This window comes from Mixophyes fleayi, chromosome 9 (assembly GCF_038048845.1).
Source record: "Mixophyes fleayi isolate aMixFle1 chromosome 9, aMixFle1.hap1, whole genome shotgun sequence".
Lineage (NCBI taxonomy): Eukaryota > Metazoa > Chordata > Amphibia > Anura > Limnodynastidae > Mixophyes > Mixophyes fleayi.
The window spans coordinates 56,485,349-56,504,975 of record NC_134410.1 but is presented as its reverse complement, the minus strand read 5'-3'; the positions used below and the strand labels follow the sequence as shown (position 1 = coordinate 56,504,975).

General features: G+C 36.9%; 1 protein-coding gene across 5 annotated transcripts in view; it reads left to right on the top strand.

The window, feature by feature from the left end:
- The window catches only part of GRIA3 (glutamate ionotropic receptor AMPA type subunit 3), a 278,098-nt gene that overhangs the window by 215,220 nt on the left and 43,251 nt on the right, over positions 1–19,627 (top strand). For all 5 annotated transcript variants that reach the window (XR_012678877.1, XM_075184375.1, XM_075184374.1 and 2 more), the window contains exons 6-10: positions 1,635–1,796; positions 4,066–4,233; positions 7,136–7,240; positions 10,918–11,025; positions 17,359–17,565. Coding sequence is in view for 4 of the 5 variants with exons in the window: in XM_075184375.1 (XP_075040476.1) it covers positions 1,635–1,796; positions 4,066–4,233; positions 7,136–7,240; positions 10,918–11,025; positions 17,359–17,565 (750 nt within the window). In the remaining variant the exon portion in view is untranslated. The remainder of the gene's footprint in view (positions 1–1,634; positions 1,797–4,065; positions 4,234–7,135; positions 7,241–10,917; positions 11,026–17,358; positions 17,566–19,627) is intronic.

The following is a 19,627-nucleotide window of genomic DNA, read 5'->3' as shown; positions in this document are numbered from 1 at the left end:
ACCCAATATGTTAAAATGTGTTTGTTAATAGTGTTTAGATTAAAGTTTTAAAGTTTCATTTTGAAGTAAAAGGGGTAAGTGAATTGAGACACAAGGACCAGATTGGTGGGAACTATCATACACAATAATTGTCAAAGCCATGCAAAATGTGCATCTTCTGAGTTTGTGGCTTTGTAGTTACTCATTACATTCTGTCTTTTCCTAATCACTTCCTCCCATACCTAAATGCATAGACTACAGTCTGAGTAGAAAAGCACAAAAGTCTGTGCCTAGCAATCAAAAGCCAAGCAACATATACATTCATGCATGTGCAGTCATGTGAAAATGGAAGCAGTTCTATAAAGCAGTAAATTAAGGGAAGATGTCAAAAGATTTCTCCTACAAATGTTTATCACTGGTGTACAATATGTAGTCATTCACATCAGTTCCTGCCCATTGGAGTTTACAGTATAAATTCCCGACTATGCACACACACTTTCACAGACTAGGGCCAATTTTGGCAGAAACCAATTAACCCACCAGTATGTTTTTTGACTGTGATAGAAAACCAGAGAATCTGGAGGAAACCCATACAAAAATGGGGGAAAAGTATAAATTCCACACAGATAGAGGCCGGTGGGTATATTTACTAAACTGCGGGGTTGAACAAGTGGAGATGTTGCTTATAGCAACCAATCAAATTCTACGGTCTGATTCATTAAGGATCTTAACTTAAGAAACGTCTTATTTCAGTCTCCTGGACAAAACCATGTTGCAATGCAAGGGGTGCAAATTAGTATTCTGTTTTGCACATAAGTTAAATACTGACTATTTTTTCATGTAGCACACAAATACTTATTTGTACACTGAAATTCAAAGTTGATATTTGTGTGCTACATGAAAAAACAGTCTTTAACTTATGTGCAAAACAGAATACTAATTTGCACCCCTTGCATTGTAACAATCAGGCCCCTAGTTATCATTTGTTTAGTGCATTCTACAAAATGACATGTAGAATCTTATTGGTTGCTATAGGCAACATCTCCACTTTTTCAAACCCGCAGCTTGATAAATTTAACCCTAAGTAGGAATCTAATTCATGACCCCAGCACTGTGAGGCAGCAGAGCTAACCAGTATGATACTGTGCTGCCCACACTGTAAACTGAATTAAATATCATTCTTATCTAACATAATTGTATGATGATCATGTCCAGTATCCTAACTGCAAACTATTCAAAGCAATTTTTTCCAAATGTTGGAAAGTATGCAATTAGTATACACTACAGAAACTGGACTGCAGTTTGGAATGTATTGGTCTGCTAGAAGCTGTATCATAGATCTAATGGAAAAACTGGTCAGAATCTTTATTGCATCATTGACATATTTAGACCTGGTTAATGACTTGACACAGATTTTATATGTGTGGACATCAGGAAAGTTTTAGCGCTCTCTTAACTGATAGTTATATCCTTTAGAAACACAGCAGCCTGGATTATATGCTAAGCACTCATCTGACTTACACTATAATAGCATTTTAATGCTTCCAAAACTTTCTATCGTCTTATCAAAGATGAAAGTAACACAATAGTGAGTCACTTAGTGAATTAATTATATATATATTTATTATATTTATTTTTATTTTAAATCAATATAGGGATTTACAGGCGTTTCACTCGAGAGAGTCATGCATGGTGGAGCAAATGTCACTGGATTTCAAATTGTGAATAATGAAAACACAATTGTTCAGCAGTTTTTACAGAGATGGATTCATCTGGATGATAGAGAGTTTCCTGAAGCAAGGAATACACCATTAAAGGTATAGTATGCTTTACAATCTCAAGCAAACAAGGAAGGATTCCATACTCACAATATTATAAACAGAATCTGGCAAACACCACATTACAGTTTTGGTATATCCACAGAATACCTGTGATGTATACATTTCAACTAACATATACACACACATGTTCATCAACTCAGTTAATGTACTTTAATGATGTAATTGTGGGTGCTTTTGTACATTTTGCTTTTTTGGCATTCATTTCAGTTGCAGACATGCATACATATAGGTCTGTAGTTTTTGGGGTGATCACTAGGCTTTACCTGCTTAACACTTACAAATGGGCATGAACATTTGCAAATTTTACACTCCCAATACAATGATTGTGCATGTTTTGTGTTTAATTGGAAAGCTTACAGGCATTATTTAAATATAGATGGCGTTTTTTGCAGTGAACAGTGTGTCATGGTACAGTAGATTTCAAATTAACTTGAACATCCCAAGCTAAACACAACTAAGCTAATCACATATCTGCCACAACTCAAAAGATAGCAAATATTCTTAATGTAATTCTTAGCTACGGTGCACAGTTCAGTGCAACTCTGATCTATCTGTATAAACACAGAAATTAGGCTGTGTACACACTACAGAAAATTTCTCCCGATGGGATATAAAGATTTTACCAACAACTGAAAAAAAAGTCCCGATCAACATGCTGATTCATGAGTACACACTAAACACGTTTTGCAAGATTTACCTTCAGATCTGTGCTCTTCATCTGTCATAAGCAGCGTTTGAAAAGATTGTGACGTTATATACGCCAGAGAGATATATGGACACTGCTGGTCATGAGTGCATACACACTGCAGAATTGGAATGACATTGTTCCATCCTTGAGCGAGATTTTTAGCTTGGCTTAAAAATCAAATCAAATCAAACAATATGATGTGCTTTGGAACGACAATCATTCATCGTTGGAGCATACTTAGTAATGTGATATTGTACTGAATGGTCGTTTATCGTGTGATTGGCATGATAATCTGCTGAAAACCCTGTAGTGTGTACCCAGCCTTACAAATAGCACAAACATGATAACTTTCCATTGCAAATCACGGGTAAAATGGACAATTGGTGTTTGTGTTGTTAATGCATTACCTTTAAAACGATAGATTTATGTTATTTAATTATAATTCTGCCATTTCATTTTAATTTTGAATAAATACATTATTTCTAGAATATTTAATTTTTCAATTAAAATTTTACAGAGTGTAAGTTGTTTGATGTAATTACATTTAAGGATAAAGACTGTGTAACCTTCAAATAAATTGATTATAAAGTTACACAATATTAACCCATCATGGATTCTTTATATATTGTCATATCCACTGAGCATGATAATATATTTAATGAATGCTAAAATGATCTTATTAGACAGAACTGTGTCTTTCTGACAATGAAAGAGTTCTTAAGTTGTCACTGTTATATTATATATTACAATAACTAAGCACATTTTCTGAATTCATTGAAAATTTTAATTTTTATCAAAAAGGATATTTTAAGTCTAGATATAAATATTTTGTTGCAGTTATTCCTATACAAGCTTGTAAAGACTATTATTGAAATTATTATTATTATTATCATTTATTTGTTAGGCTCCACAAGGTTTCCGCAGCGCCGTACACAGTTCAAACAGTAGACTATACAGGGGGAAACAGTACAAAACAATAAACAAAAATAACAATACTTCAGAAACTCCAGGCAGGCTAATGCAATAAACACGGAGCAGAAGAACAGGTAGGGAGACTGGAGGGAAGAGGGCCCTGCTCATGTGAGCTTACATCCTAAGCAAGAGTAAACAAAACATGCACAAGGGGAGCCAGATGAGGCAAGGGGGAGAGAAGGGAGAGCGAGTGGAGGAGATTAGGGGGTTATGTGAATGGTTGGTAGGCTTTAAGGAAGAGGTGTATTTTCAGTGCACGTTTGAAGGAGCACAGAGTAGGAGAGAAACGGATGGAATGAGGGAGGTCATTCCAGTGAAGGGGGGAGATAATATGGAGCATATAGATACTGTATTTCAGATAATTGGAAAGCAAGTAGATTGTGTCTGTGAATTTATGTTACAATCTTACATAACTATACATAAAGCATAGTATTTAAGTGAAGCTTAGCATAACACATTATTATCTTAGCCATCAGCAGAACATTACATGATGATTTAATTAAAAGCAAATGTAGCTTTTAAGAAAAACTGTTATTGTATTTGCTGTCTTTAACATCTATAATGTATTCTCTTTACTGTGTTTAGTACACATCTGCCCTGACCCATGATGCTGTCTTAGTAGTAGCTGAGGCATTCAGATACCTAAGGAGGCAACGAGTGGATGTATCAAGGCGGGGGAGTGCTGGAGACTGCATGGCAAATCCTGCTGTGCCTTGGAGCCAAGGAATAGACATAGAAAGAGCGCTAAAGATGGTAACTATTGGACAGTCTGAACGGAATGCAGGGTAGATGCTCACAAATGCAAAAAGATCAATTTGAGGCATAAAATATCCTAAAGAACTGCTAAGCTATTAAAACATATGCCTAATGTATTAGGAATCTGCATAGCCTGTTTAGCTGTGCAAAATGGAAGTAGCACTAATCAGTACTCAGACTTTCCATGGGACATCTTTTACTCAGTCTAAATGCACTTTATAGTGGAAGTGAATTAAAGAAGCAGTCCCAAATATATGCTTTTCCCCCCTTAAATAGCAAGTAAAGTATCATTTAAGCATGCATCTGATAGTCATTGTTCTTACTTATACTCCTACAAATCAATAACTCCTTTTCAAAATATCTCTGGTTGGCAAAGAAAATACAGAATCAGTCTCACAGCTCTCAAGCTCTCAACATGAGAGCTCTGAGACTGTGATGATAGAGGGCATAGAAGGGGAATTCATAGTGCAGACAGAGCTCGGAGGGGTGTTCCAAAGCCTTGCTGCTCACTACATGACAAGACATCCTATGCCATGTGACTGTGGTTGCCTTGGTAGTCCAGAAGCATAAATCGTTAATAGAGAAGAGAAAAAAAAGGGATAATGGTAATTATCAACATTTGTCTTATAGCCTGCCACAGTGAAAAAACATACCTGTTTTGTTCATGTCAATATAATAACAAACTTTAAATGTGAACCATGTAATTAAGAGAGCTCAAGTCTTTAATCTTAAATATTATTTAGCAAGTAAATGAGAGTTAAATGAACAGTATTTTACAAGAAAAAAAAGAGTCATATTAATTAGAGTTTGATCCAAATGTTATATTAAACATTGCTTGGAGTGAAGATTGTTAATCAACATGGACATTTCACTCAGTGACCAAAAATCTAAAAATGGTGAAAACAATGCTGCACACTCTAAACATATAATCCACAGAGAATAAATGTTAAAATAGAAAATCAGAATGCAAAAAAAGAATACATAACATAGTGCTATACATATTATGGATTGTTTTCATGTCATTCAGTTTTTACGTTTTGGCATTTTATCGCTTTGCTGATCTCATGATGTGGTAATACTGTGTGTGAATGACTATAGAATAATGGGCAAAAAAACAAAGACATTTCTGACTATGTAAATGTGGGTACATTTTATATAAGAGGCACTAATTTACGTGTCACAGATATAGCTCAAAATGATTACAATGTGACCTTCCCCATATAAAGTGGACACAAACCAGTACGTACAGTAAATAGTAAAAATATAATATCGCAGGGAAATGTAAATCATGGTCGTTTTGCAACATCTGGTTTGAGAGAGGTTGGCTACACATGTTGTAATAATTTCTTGGCTAATTAGAGGTAATTATTCCAATGCATTCATATTCACATAAAACAAAGACTGATTTTAAAATGTGAGCAACCTAGCATGATGTGTGGCTTATGCTTGTACGTTAGATTTATTTGCATTTGTTTGGGGAGTAGTAAATATGAAGATAACAGACTGTAAAAAGATTTGTTAGGCATGAAGTTGCAAGCTTTGTATTTTCAGTTTCACAGCCAAAACTTATGGAAATAGACCTGTTTTCATTTTTAAGAAGCTGAGAAGTAACCTGTTCTTCCTGAACAAAAGATTATACAGTGCAATATTCAGCATTTATTTTTCATATATCACTTGTCATATTGATGTATCTTTAATTATTTAAATGGCCAACAGCTTCAGTTGATGAAGTTTGAGAGAATGAAACATAAAATAAAGTGATTATAAGAGAGAGCTGAGGATTCTGCCTGTAGTACATCTATTGAGCATTTGACAGATAAGCTTTATTTTTATTTGAAAAATGTACGCTGCTTTCATTCAATAGTTCCATTGATTGTACATTAATTACTACACCATGACAGTGGCGGATCCAGGGGAGGGGCAATCGGGGTGATCGCCCCCCCCTAGCAGATACTTGCTGCAGAAGGCTGCACAGTATGTGCAGGTCCGTCCAGCCGTGACAGGCAGGGACAGTGTTCTGCCCGGCTGCTCTGATTACACAATCAGAGCAGCCGGGCAGCACACTGTACCTGCCTGTCACGGCTGGACGGACCTGCACATACTGTGCAGCCGTCGGCAGCCTAAACTGTTAGAAAGGGGCGGGGCCTAAATCGCCCCGGGTACAGTCGTTTTCTAGATCCGCCCCTGCACCATGAGTGCCCTTTCTTCCTATCTTTTTTGATCCTAGATTATTCCATTTGGAGTGTGGATGTTTAGAAGAAAAGAGCTGCTATTTGCTTTTGAATTTTTTTATTTTTGTTATGGCTTATATGTAGTAAATTGTTTATGTATTTTGTGTATATAATTTGTAGCACAGCAAGGAAACTGATATATATATATATATATATATATATATATATATATATATATATATATATATATATATATATATTACTACAGTGCAGGCTAGATGTTTATATAAATATATAACATGTTATGACACCTTGAAAGATACAGTATTACGATGCTATGATAAAACAGCAGTTTGCTGATCTGCCTTCTGGTCAAAAAAACGCTGCCCAAATAATCACTTTAATTTCATGCAAGAATGATTATCTATGCCTCACCTTGTAATATATAATCATATAAACAATTAAATGTGTAATAGTGCAAACATAGGATGCTATTCTGAAATATCATCATGTCTATTAGACCTTGAAAACAGACTGCTAGTCATACATGAAGATCTAGACATTTTAACTATTTGAAAACCAAAACTATTACAATTTTCCAGCTCTAAAAGATTTACAACCCTCTGATTTTATTTTATAATCTTAAAAGACCCAGTATTGTTATTCATCTGTTCATTATTATGATTATTACATGATTTTCTAAAATACTTGTTTGCAAATTAATTCAGGTTCAAGTTCAAGGCATGACTGGGAATATCCAGTTTGACACATATGGCAGAAGAACTAACTACACTATTGATGTGTATGAAATGACAGCTACTAAACCTCGGAAGGTGAGTATCTTGGCCAACAATGGATGGACCATTTTATGTAAGAGTCAGTAATCTGTATGGCATTTCTAGTAATGTGGTGAGTACAAACCACAGCAGTGGCGCACGCAGGGGGGGTTTCTGGGTCTCCAGAAACCCCCCCTCCCCTCCGCTGAAAAAGTGCCCTGCATATCGGCACTGTAGTATACAGCAGCCGCGGCGCTGTCTAAGAAGCGTCCGCGGCGGTGCTGTATTGTATACAGCACCGCCGCGGACGCTTCTTTGACAGCGCCGCGGCTGCTGTATACTACAGTGCAGCCGATACGGAGCTGCTGCCCATGCGCGGGCGCATGCTCGGCAGGTCTCTAGGTTTTTGGGTTTTTTTCGGGGGTGGAGGAAACCCCCCCTGACAAATCCTCCGTGCGCCCCTGCACATATTTGTAAATGTGTATTTTTCTAAGAATATATGATGATATTAAAATTAAAAGTATGCAGCACTGAGTATTTCAAATGATTTAACTGCAGCAAAAGATGTAGCTGCAGTGATATCTGATATATTATTATTATCTTTATTATTAATAAGCTTAATATGAAGGGCGTCACATGAGGTCCGCAACGCCATACAGAGGGCAAACAAAAAAACAGTGCATGGTATAACAGTACAGTAAATAAATAGCATTACAGGCCTGATTCATCAAGGCACACATTCTGAGCGCAACCCGCATTTATTATTTAATTCATGTATTTCAGCTTTGCGCACTTCCAAATTCATAAAGGCATGAGTCCTAAAATATGCGCGCTAATGAATTTTTGTTTAGGTCTGCTGTGCTCTACTACACAAGACATAGCAGGATACATCCAATACCTATGTGGATTATAAATTTGCATAAGAACACACAGAAAAAAATAAATTATTAAATAAATGTCACCTGGTAATAATATAGGCATTAGTAAATCTATTTTGTTACCAGGTGAGCCTGCACCAGTCCGCCTATTACCTCTCTCGTTCTGCCTCTCTAAACGTAGAGAGGCGCAAGGTGAGATAAGTTCCGGTCCGCTGATAAACTCAGACTTAATCCTTTTTACTGTGCATGCACAATAGGGAAAAGCGCATTTTGCCCTTCCAATTCGGACTTACGTCCAAGTCTACATGAGCCCCTGTATGATAATATCAACAATATTATAGTAATAATACTATAGTAATATTTATTAATACTATAATATTTACATTGTGGTTTGCATGAGTAGATCAGTGTATACATCCATCTGTTATAGACCTGGACAATCCCTGCTGAATTGAAAGTGCAAATACTGCCTGCTTTTTGCATGTATGATACAATTACTGGCCAGCTTTCTTTTAACGCTGTTACTTAGAGTGGGATAGGACAGGCGCCTCCACCCAACTCTAAATTTCCCACATTTTAATTTTACCCCCTGCAACATAACATAGTTTTGCCAAAGTGCAAAATTGCAACTTCAAGCTTGTTATACTACTCATCACTTTAAATGAGATACATTGATCTCCTTATACAGTGCACAATGTAGATATACTATGTTAATAAATAATACTATATAGATCATATATAATTGTATTTATTAATACTGTATTGTGTACACTGTGCACTGCATGAGAAGCCTAAATGGAAATTATTGAATAGAGTGGTGAAACGCAGGGAGTGAGTGTGAAGGAGAGTTAAATGGATAACCATGGAGTGGGAGAGTGGGAAAAGAACTGCACGGTGGGGTGGTGGGGGTGAAACTCAGTCCTGCTGCTCCATTCAGTCTGGACTTTGTCCTGACTATGAAGGCATTTAAAAGCTATGTCCCCACTATGTGTAAAGCATGGCACCACTAAGGACTAGCATTTCTTAAGTGGTAGCCCCTCCCTCTTTTTGGGACGGTCATAGTGATGAAATTTGGTCTTACATGACCCTAGTCCTACCCCAACCACACTGCACAGCAGAATTAATTCACCATCATCATCCCAACTCTGTTTATAAGGGGAGATTCAATTTATAGCAATGTGCCATGGAGTGCCTTCAGAGCAAAATGTTGATGTCTGGCGGCTCAAGGCTACTGAATTCCCTCATAGAAGTTAATATAAGTTCTAAAGAAAATATCAAATTTACAAATACAGTAAATAATGGCATTTTGTACAATAATGAAGCAAAAGCAGAACTCAAAGATTCTATCTCTGGACCGTTATATCTCTATGAAACGGCCTGTTCCGTCATGAAACTTTTATTGTGGGAAGTATACTCATATTAATATTATTCATCTCTGCACACAGGATTTTATGGTGATGAAAAATATGCAATGTTATTAAAATGCAATCCTTTGGCCCATACAATGCAGTATCTGATTTTTTTTTTCTCCCTTTTTTTATGATTCAACCCCTTTAATTGCTCTTGACTGTGGCTTTCTGTTTATGTTAGAATTTTATATAAACAGTATACAATTAACCGACTCTCTGTGCTGTTGTGCAACAGGGCTTTTTTAAGTTTGCACTAGTTAATGACACAAATTGTGCTTTCCATGATCATGTAGCCAGCTCATTCAATTACGTGACATTATTATAGCATTATTGAAAACTGGATTTTAGACACATGTTAAGCATAAATGTAGTGATTTAGATTCAACTAGTCTGTAAAGTGTCAGCATGATTCATGGTAAATTCTTTTTCACAGAAAATGTGTCTTTTATAGAACCATAAATACATAAGAATATTGTATTTGAGAGAGTGCAGAATGGAACATACAGTTCTGCAAAGTGTTATTGTGTCTTTACGTGTATGGTTCAATGTTACAGAACAAGGTACACTGTATAATAAGAATATCACTGTGTATATATAGTTAAAGAAACACCTTGTAATTTTTACCCAAAACTCATTTGGTTCAGATAAGACAATTTCTCAGCAACAGAAAAAATATTAATTTAACACTTGCCAGGTGGCTTTCAGGATATTATCCTGAAAGGAATGATTATGTGTAATTTTAAAGATAATAACTACTTACCAAAGAGCAAATATGTAAATCTGGTCTTCCTTAATTAAATCTGCCATGTTTAAAAATTACATTTAGCAGTTACTACAATTTTAAGGACTACTTTTTAGTATATACATCAACATTTTTTCACTTCAACATAAATTGTAGTATTTTTATTTCACATTTATCACTGTGCCTATAATACAAGACTGGAAGAAGGACAATGAGAGCAGATATTTTCTTGTTTTTGAACCACCCTCCATGTTGCTCAGTAGGGTGGTGATGAGATACTGGAGATAACAGGACAGACGCTACCAGTAGGCAAACCTAGACTCATTCACTGTCTTTATTGTCAACCACTGAGTGATGGCCGCTGACATGGAAATGCAGCAACTGGCACTTCTGGGAGATAACCATGACGATTGTTTCCTCTGTAAATTATGCCCTGTTGTTAATTGTTGTCCTCCATGAACACCCAAAAACCTGAAGCATGAGTCAGAAAAAATAGTCTATGAGACATCATGCTCTGATTTCTAATTCTATTTCTATTCTCTAATTTTTATATATATATATATATATATATATATATATATATATATATATATATTTATATATATATACATATATTGTATTTACACCAAATCAAAAGTTTAAATGCATTATGAAATGTGTAATTATTTTCTGGTAACTCCATTATATTAATGGAACATGTTGCAGGTTGGACATTGGAATGAATATGAACGTTTTGTTCCTGTCCCTGACCAACAACCTACTAATGACACTTCCTCTGTGGAGAACAAGACAATTGTAGTCACGACAATCTTGGTAAGTGTTTTCTGTGTTCATCATCATCATCATCATCATCAACATTATTATCATCATCATTTATTTATATAGTGCCAGCAGATTCTGTAGTGCTTTACAATTGGGAACAAACATTAATAAGACAATACTGGGTAATACATACAGAGAGGTAAGAGGGCCCTGCTCGCAAGCTTATAGTCTATGGGACAATGGTTTGATACACAAGGGTAAGTGTTTCTTCATATTGAATATTTGCCCAGCTAGAGTGCAAAGGTTACAAAGTATTTAGTGGGCTGTATGCTCGGTCACACAACTATGTTGGTCAAAGGGTTGTTGTCTTGTGTTAGCTGTGTAGAGGGTGGTAACAGGGCAACCTTTGGAGATTAAATGGGTGGTAGAGGAATAATATAAGCTTGTCTGCAGAGGTGGGTGTGTTCTAAGGCATTTTACAGTAAGTATTATACAGTGTGGTGCAACAAGCTTTATTTTACAAATATGTACATTGAAACTGTTCTGCAGATGAAACATTTTTTTTTAATTATAGTTAACCATAAATAAAAATGTATTAAATATATCATACTTTTAACTTACTAAAAATATACAGATCCAACAGGCTTGAGTGAGAAACTGTGCAGTTTACATGCTACTAATGTGCAGTCAGAGTAAGCTTGCAAAATGCAGTTGGTATTTGTGCCAATGATTAAAATGTCTGTCCACCTGGAAACCTCTGCTGTGTCGCCTTGCCTCATATCCTCTGATGGACCCCCGCACCCCTGCATTTAGCTCTGCTCCTCTTGGATTGCAGAGGGGTGTGCTGTCAGTGTTGCTAGCAGGGGATCAAAACTCCCTCCTCTGTAAATATTGAATTCAGAAACTGATAGGATAGGGGCCTGGCTAAATAGCAAGAAATGATCTACCAGGGTTGTTCTGGTGGCCACAACCTTTTATTTAAAATCTCTGATTTAAAACACTTAAACAGAGGGGTGTACTAGGACACCTTTTTTCCCACCAGGCCACATACAACCATGCCATATAATCCATAATCCAAGGGTCACGTTAACAGTGCCTATCCTCCGGCCACCTGATGCCTAACCTATCCTGGTGTCAGAATACAAAACCAGGGTATAGTAACCCAACCAAAGGCAGAGAGCCTCTCGAGGATTACCCCATTTTAGCCAATATATAATATAGATATATTAAGCCCCACCATTCAAACCCCTCATATTAACTGCAACACAGACTGTGACAAATATAAAGATTTTAGTTCTCCAGTAAAAGTAAACAAGTTTCAAACTTTCACTTTTCTTTTTTTTAAACAATGTTGTTGTTACTTCCTTCATTATACAGTATATCATTTCCTTTTTCCTTTTACATTTATTATCTTCATTTATCTCTTTTTTTAAATAGGAATGAATGATCAGAATACCTTAAAATGAACACAAATTATAACAAAATACATTACTTCTCCATTAAATAGCTTGGCAAAGGTGGGTGGAGTGGGGTTCCCCTGGTCTTTCTGTAAAAGGGGAAAGTGAGCATGTTTTAACCTTTTATCTTACCATCAGCCCACACTGTTCACCGCCTCTGTCTCCCTGGTCACACACAGAGCCGGATTTAGACCTCATAGGGCCCTAGGCAGGATACTGTTTTTGGGGCCCCTCCCTGCAACAATCCATAGCACTATATTTTTGCAGCCTACCATATACCCCTATAGTTACGTAGAAGTGAAAGCATGTGCCACCGCATGCCTACCATATACCCCTATAGTTCAGTAGATATGAAAGCATGTGCCGCCGCGCAGCGGCGGCACACCGCCAAAGGAGGTGAGGGCGTGGCTTGCATCTTTGGGGGCGTACCTAACATGTGAAAAGAGCAAGGCCACCCTGCTGCAGAAAAAGGCACCCCTAAATAATTACCAAGCAGTCCCGTTTTTTTAAGTAGTTGGGTCAAAACAACATAATAAATATTGAAGTCAGGGCAGAAATACTTACTTAAGTTGTTTGCAAAAATAATACGCATAAATCCAAGTATGTGCTCTTGTCACTTTTGTCCCTCTATCATCACACTGTGCCCCTTCGTTGTCACTTTTGCCCCTTCACAATATCACATGTGCCCTTTCACCATCACCTCTGTGCCCATCACCATCACCACCTCTGTGCCAATCACCATCACCACCACTGTGCCAATCACCATCACCACCTCTGTGCCCATTACCACCTCTGTGCCCTTCACCATCACCACTTCTGTGCCAATCACCATCACCACCTCTGTGCCTCTTCACCATCACCACCTCTGTGCCCTTCACCATCACCACTTCTGTGCCAATCACCACCTCTGTGCCTCTTCACCATCACCACCTCTGTGCCCTTCACCATCACCACCTCTGTGCCCTTCACCATCACCACCTCTGTGCCCTTCACCATCACCACCTCTGTGCCAATCACCATCACCACCTCTGTGCCAATCACCATCACCACCTCTGTGCCCTTCACCATCACCACCTCTGTGCCCATCACCACTTCTGTGCCAATCACCATCTCTGTGCCCTTCACCATCACCACCTCTGTGCCCTTTACCATCACCACTTCTGTGCCAATCACCATCACCACTTCTGTGCCAATCACCATCTCTGTGCCCTTCACCACCTCTGTGCCCATCACCATCACCACTTCTGTGCCCCTTCACCATCACCACTTCTGTGCCCCTTCACCATCACCACTTCTGTCCCTTGTTTTACTTACCTTTCTATTGCGCGCTGCTCCTCCTCCGTCAGTCCAGATGTAAAAAAAAAAAAAAAAAAAAGAAAGAGTCACGTGATCGCTCATCGGGTCCCGGCAGCCTCTCCTCCTCTCTCTATCACTGAGACACTGAGAGGAGAAGAGGCTGCCGGGACCCAATTCGCGGCACCCCCCCGCACGAGTCGCGGGGGGTGCCGCGAGTCGGGGGAGGGGCCGAATTTTTTTTTTTTTCATTTTTTAAAAAATTACTCCTGTCCCCCCCAGCTGTGCCCCCCCAGAGCCGCTAGGCCCTAGGCAGGTGCCTAGGTTGCCTAGCGGTAAATCCGGCCCTGGTCACACAGCACATATCCTCCTCCTATTCTCACTCTATTAACTGTCCTATTAGCTCATCCCAGCCCACTCTAAGCAAGACAGAAATATAGCTACCAGCACTTAGCAACAGCATGCCCCATTCCAGGATCCCTGCTGCTGTCATGGCCCTACTGGCTGATTATTACAGCGCTTTACAATAGCTTCTTGGACAAAGTATAACCAGCAGTACATTGCAAATACAGTACATTTTTACACAGCTCCAATACTACTTGTCTCGTCTGTAGAGGGGGACTCATTATTAGTGAAAGCACTGACATCACAAAACCAAAAGTCAAGTGACTGGGTTTATGAATGAGAAGCTGGAAATTCTCAGCAGAGTTTGTCTACCACATGACAACATCTGTGTGTGTGTGTGTGTGTGTGTGTGTGTGTGTGTGTGTGTGTCTGTGTTTTGAAAGCAACCAAGGAAGAAGAAAGAATAAGCCTCTAGAATTACAATTAAATATAAGAACAAGGTTCAATGTCAGAGCAATTATGGAGCACTTCAAGAGTGCATAATTATATGTTTTCGTTTGATAAATAATGTGAATTACTTAAACTATACTGAAAAGATCAATGCATGCTCAGACTGCACAGGACTAATACATTTGATTTAAAGTCTGAATTGGATCTTTATTACCTTAATATATCTGTTCTTTACTACTTTATTAATTGAAGATGTTGTCACCTTGATGGACAAGGTTTATTTACATGGCCAGATTCACCTTTTTTAAAAGCCATGTTAATTAAATGTGAAATGGAAATACTTTCCATGCCAATTTTGTTGGATAAAATGAGAGACCTCTATGGATACAAAGGCTAATTTTTACAGAAAATAGGTCCATTTCCTTATATGTCAATGAAGGTTGGCACAATTTGTATGTGCATTCTTTATTTTGAGTAAGACACATGTTATGATAGTGCAACCTTAAATACCCACCCACCAGGTTACAAGGTGCATATTTTGTACCTGTCCTGTGTTGATGCATAATTTGCATTTCATAAGTAACGTTTTCAAAGATATTTGGAAACCAAAATACCCACATCTAAAGTGCATCTCCATGCCCTCACTATATTCCACTAGCACAGAAATGCCCCTCATCAGCATCTGAAAGCAAGTGTCAGATACTTGTGGCTGAAAATACTGACATAAATTGTGTGCATATGCAGTGCACCAAATTGTGAGTGAGATGCATAGTTAGAACATGTCAATGCTTGTAGCATTTATCCCCTACAATATGAAAATAAAAAATAAAATTAAAAAGCAGGACTATTGTACTAAGAGTCAATAAAATATTGCAAACCTCATTTTTGTATATATTTTTTGTGTGATATTTGTATATATTTTTATGCTCATTCTTTTTGCATCCGTGTATGTAAATGTAAGTGTATTTCTTGTTCTTTCTTATAGCTGCACTTTAAAGACTGACCACTTTATGTAAAATGTTAACCTAGTTATCCCCATTTGGGTCGTGTCACCCAAAATGATGTGGCTGGGGACATAGTCAACATCTTATCAAACCATCTCATAATAATGCACACCTACAGCCAGTAGTGGTCATCTGAGTAGTCTGATGGAACATCTCCCATATAGAAAATTATTGAGGGTTAAACCTAATACTTATGCACAAATGTGAGAGAGACTAGAATGGGAAGTAAAATTCTAAAAAGAGGATTTGATAAGAAAGTGTTACAGTCGTGTGTACTCCATAAGCAACCTTGTATGTTTGTGTATATAGGGCAAACAAATAGGAAATGAAAACTCTGCTGTCTTAGCACAGAAGCCGTATTAGAAAATATAGAGAAGAAATGGGCAGTGATGGACTAAGTCCATCACAGTGTGTCCCAGTTGTGCTGGAATGTGCTGAAGATAGAAACGATATTGTCGAGAAGTGGTAATATATCTCGACTGCTACTCCAACGAGAGGCATTTTGGATTCACAGGATACAATCATTATTTCCCATTGGCTTAAATAGGGAGAAAGACATAACCTCTATTGTCAGGATCATGATTTTAGCACAGTGATGTTCTCATTGCTATTGATTTGTGAGATTTTCCAAACATAAACATTAATGTGTTGTTATACTTTTACAACCTTAAATTGAGAAGATTTCCCTATGTTATAGGGAAGCCTTCAACTACATTAACAATATCTGAAATGTGCTCAGAGTGTATTCCTTAAGTCACTTAAGAAGTGATTTGCTTTCATATAAGATAGGGGGGTATATTTACTAAACTGCGTGGAGATGTTGCCTACAGCAACCAATCAGATTCTAGTTAAGATTGATTTAGTACATTCTACAAAATGACAGCTAGAATCTGGTTGCTATAGGCAACATCTCCAATTTTTCAACCCCACAGTTTAGTAAATATACCCCAGGGCGTTCTACATCTACTATAAAGTGTGAAAAATGAATACAAAAATATGATGGAAATTTTGGGAATTGAGAATTATATTAAGAATAATTTCTTTTATGAAAACGTATTTTTTATTAAGAATATGTCAATCAATATGTTATTATTTAAAGATTGAATAGATATTTTTTTTTTTTTATGGCAAAAGATTTCTAAACAGTTTTTTGGAATGGTTCCACAATAATTTGGAACACTGCATAATACATATTACAGGTGCTGGGCAAGCTATTTTTTCAGATTGTTGACTATTTCTCTAGGACATGAAGGAATCCCGCAATACTTTTCTTGGAGCAACACCGCAACTAATTTGAAGTGAATGAAAGATGCAAACCCCATTTTCTACGTTTATTCCTATACAGATTCTGTATGCCCATTCATTGCAATGCAGATGGTTTCCGATGGATGCCATTTGTAAACTGGTAGGAAAGAAGAGACATTAGACACACTCTACGAAAGAGTCTGTCTAACCAAGGACTAATGTCAGATAAGTCAGTTTTTAAATCTAAATTACCCTTAGACTCTAAGCTTCTAAAATGAAAATAGTTTACATCTTTCTTATCTTTTGATTCTCATGTTTGGGACGGTAATGATAATGGTGTAAATGATATCTTTGATATAATAATAATAATAATAAGAAGAAGAAGGTAAATCACATATTTTTCTTTAGCACTTTGCATCTTTGCAAAATAAAAGGGATTCTTCCATCTACTCAGGTACAGATTTATTTAATGATGCCAAGAGTTTTACATTATCCTCTTTCATCTGGTGAACATTAACGCGGGCATAATAGAGCCACTTTTCTGTAATGTGCTGTTAAATATGTTTGATCCATAATTTGTTTTATTAAAGGAAAATCCATATGTAATGAAAAAGAAAAACTATGAGCAGCTGGATGGCAATGAGAAGTATGAAGGTTACTGTGTGGATCTGGCTAGCGAAATTGCAAAGCATGTTGGGATAAAATACAAACTCTCCATTGTAGAAGATGGCAAATATGGAGCTCGTGACCCAGAAACTAAAATATGGAATGGAATGGTGGGTGAACTGGTATATGGGGTAAGTATTTATGTGATCATACATACATAGGGACTGTGAGATTGAGATCACTATTTCTTACCTTTTTAAAAACAAAATATAAACTTTTCTATGTATAAAATATAATATATAATGATGCAGATAGGTTGCAGCACCCTGAAGAGGTTTACAGAGATCTGCAGAATACCATTCATGCTTATTGCACTAATTATTTTGAGAATCTGCTTACCCCTTGCAGTGTTTTATCTATCTATCTATCTATCTATCTATCTATCTATCTATCTATCTATCTATCTATCTATCGTCTTTTTGCTGGTTCTTTCAAAGTATAGTCTTAAAGGGAGATACATTGACATTAACGGGTGATTTTGTTCCGAAAATAAAATCATCCAAAATGGTATATAAACTCATAATTATTTCTCAAACTCTCAAATCCATTAAACATTGATTTATTTTAAAATCAAGCAAATTTACTCTGCTGAGAAAAATTGTTTTTGTTCCCCCCCCCATTTATTTGAATAGGCAATGTATTTCAATGTGAGCAGAAAGCCCTCTGAAATGCTTTGCCAGTAGATATGAATGGGAAACACTCAGCCAATCACAAGCAATGTTTACATGCTAGCCATTTTTGGTTGAGCGGGTATCGACATACAGCCATACTGAAAGCAATGGGTCTGGCAGCAAAGTAAGAAACGGATTCAGCTGCCCGGGATAACAGTGCATTCTGGTACTTGTAGTTCCATGAGTCCCAGCATGCCAGCATGTACAAATAGTCATGGCTGCCAGGGATTTATGGGACATATAGTTTCAAAATAGTATTACATTTTATTTTTACTTTATTTTATAAATATTTATTAATTTACTTACTACATGGGGTATTTTCCCATTAATTTCAACAGGCAATGCATTTCCATGAGATTTCTGCACCCATTGTCCATTGAAAGGAATAGGAAATCTCACTCATCTCATTCATCTTCACTGTCGGATTGTTTTTGGAGATTTGCATGGAGATTTTACATATCACCCTTTAATAGATTCCTCCTATTCAACAATCTGCAATGCAGAAATCAGTGATTTCTGTGATTGTGAGATGTTTGGCAATATTTTTAGAGGTTTAATAAAAGGGGAGATTTACACGGCAATTTGTCTTTAGTATATTAGGCGAATTACAAATCATCATGTAAATTACTAAAAAATAGAGATTTGGTCAAAATCGACCTTTGATAGATCTACCCCTAAGCCAGTCTAAACCTGTGCAGGGGAAAAGTATAGCTTACCTGTTTTTGGTTGTTTGGTGATATCACCTGTACCTGACGTAAAAATGAAATTAAAACATTCCTCTGGATATAATTTTAGAGATTTGGTGGTCCAGAATTCAAATCCCAGTATCTTGTTAATGGACAATCATCCTCATCATGTGATTCAGTCACTAAATTAAGTAACAATGACAAAGGCTTAAATTATAACACCAACACTAATGTGAAAAAATACAGCACATAACCCTATTGTGGGAAGGCAAATTTTGGTAGCGTGCAGATGTTTTCTCATACTGCCAGATTCACGTACTTTCCCTTTTTCTTCCTTTGCTCAGTAAAACTACTTATGTATAAGCATAGACATGTATGTATCTGCTTTGTATTAAGTGCTTACCTGTACCCTTCAGGAGCACTAGTGCATCAAACTTTACATTTTGTAATAACTAATCCCTGGTATTGAGTGAAAGTAATTATGGGAAGAATTATGGAAACTTATGTTAGTTTTTATTTTTTTTGCTATATAATACCCACAAAATAAAAATATGTTTCCTCATGTATTACCAAGGGAAAATCTCATTTGCATATAAAACCCCACTCCATTAGACAAAGGAATAAAAAAGTTATTTCCAACTCACTGTATATGAAGGGGCTAAAATTGAGGCCAATAATGTATTATATCAGGCATTTATTATATTACAGGGTTTAATTGATGTTTTTTTCAAATGGATTTCTTTTAGTCTTTCTCATGAATGCACCTCCTCACTTATAAAGGATGTCATTGTTAAAGCTGTATGATTACACTCATTCATTTTTCCATTTGCATCTTT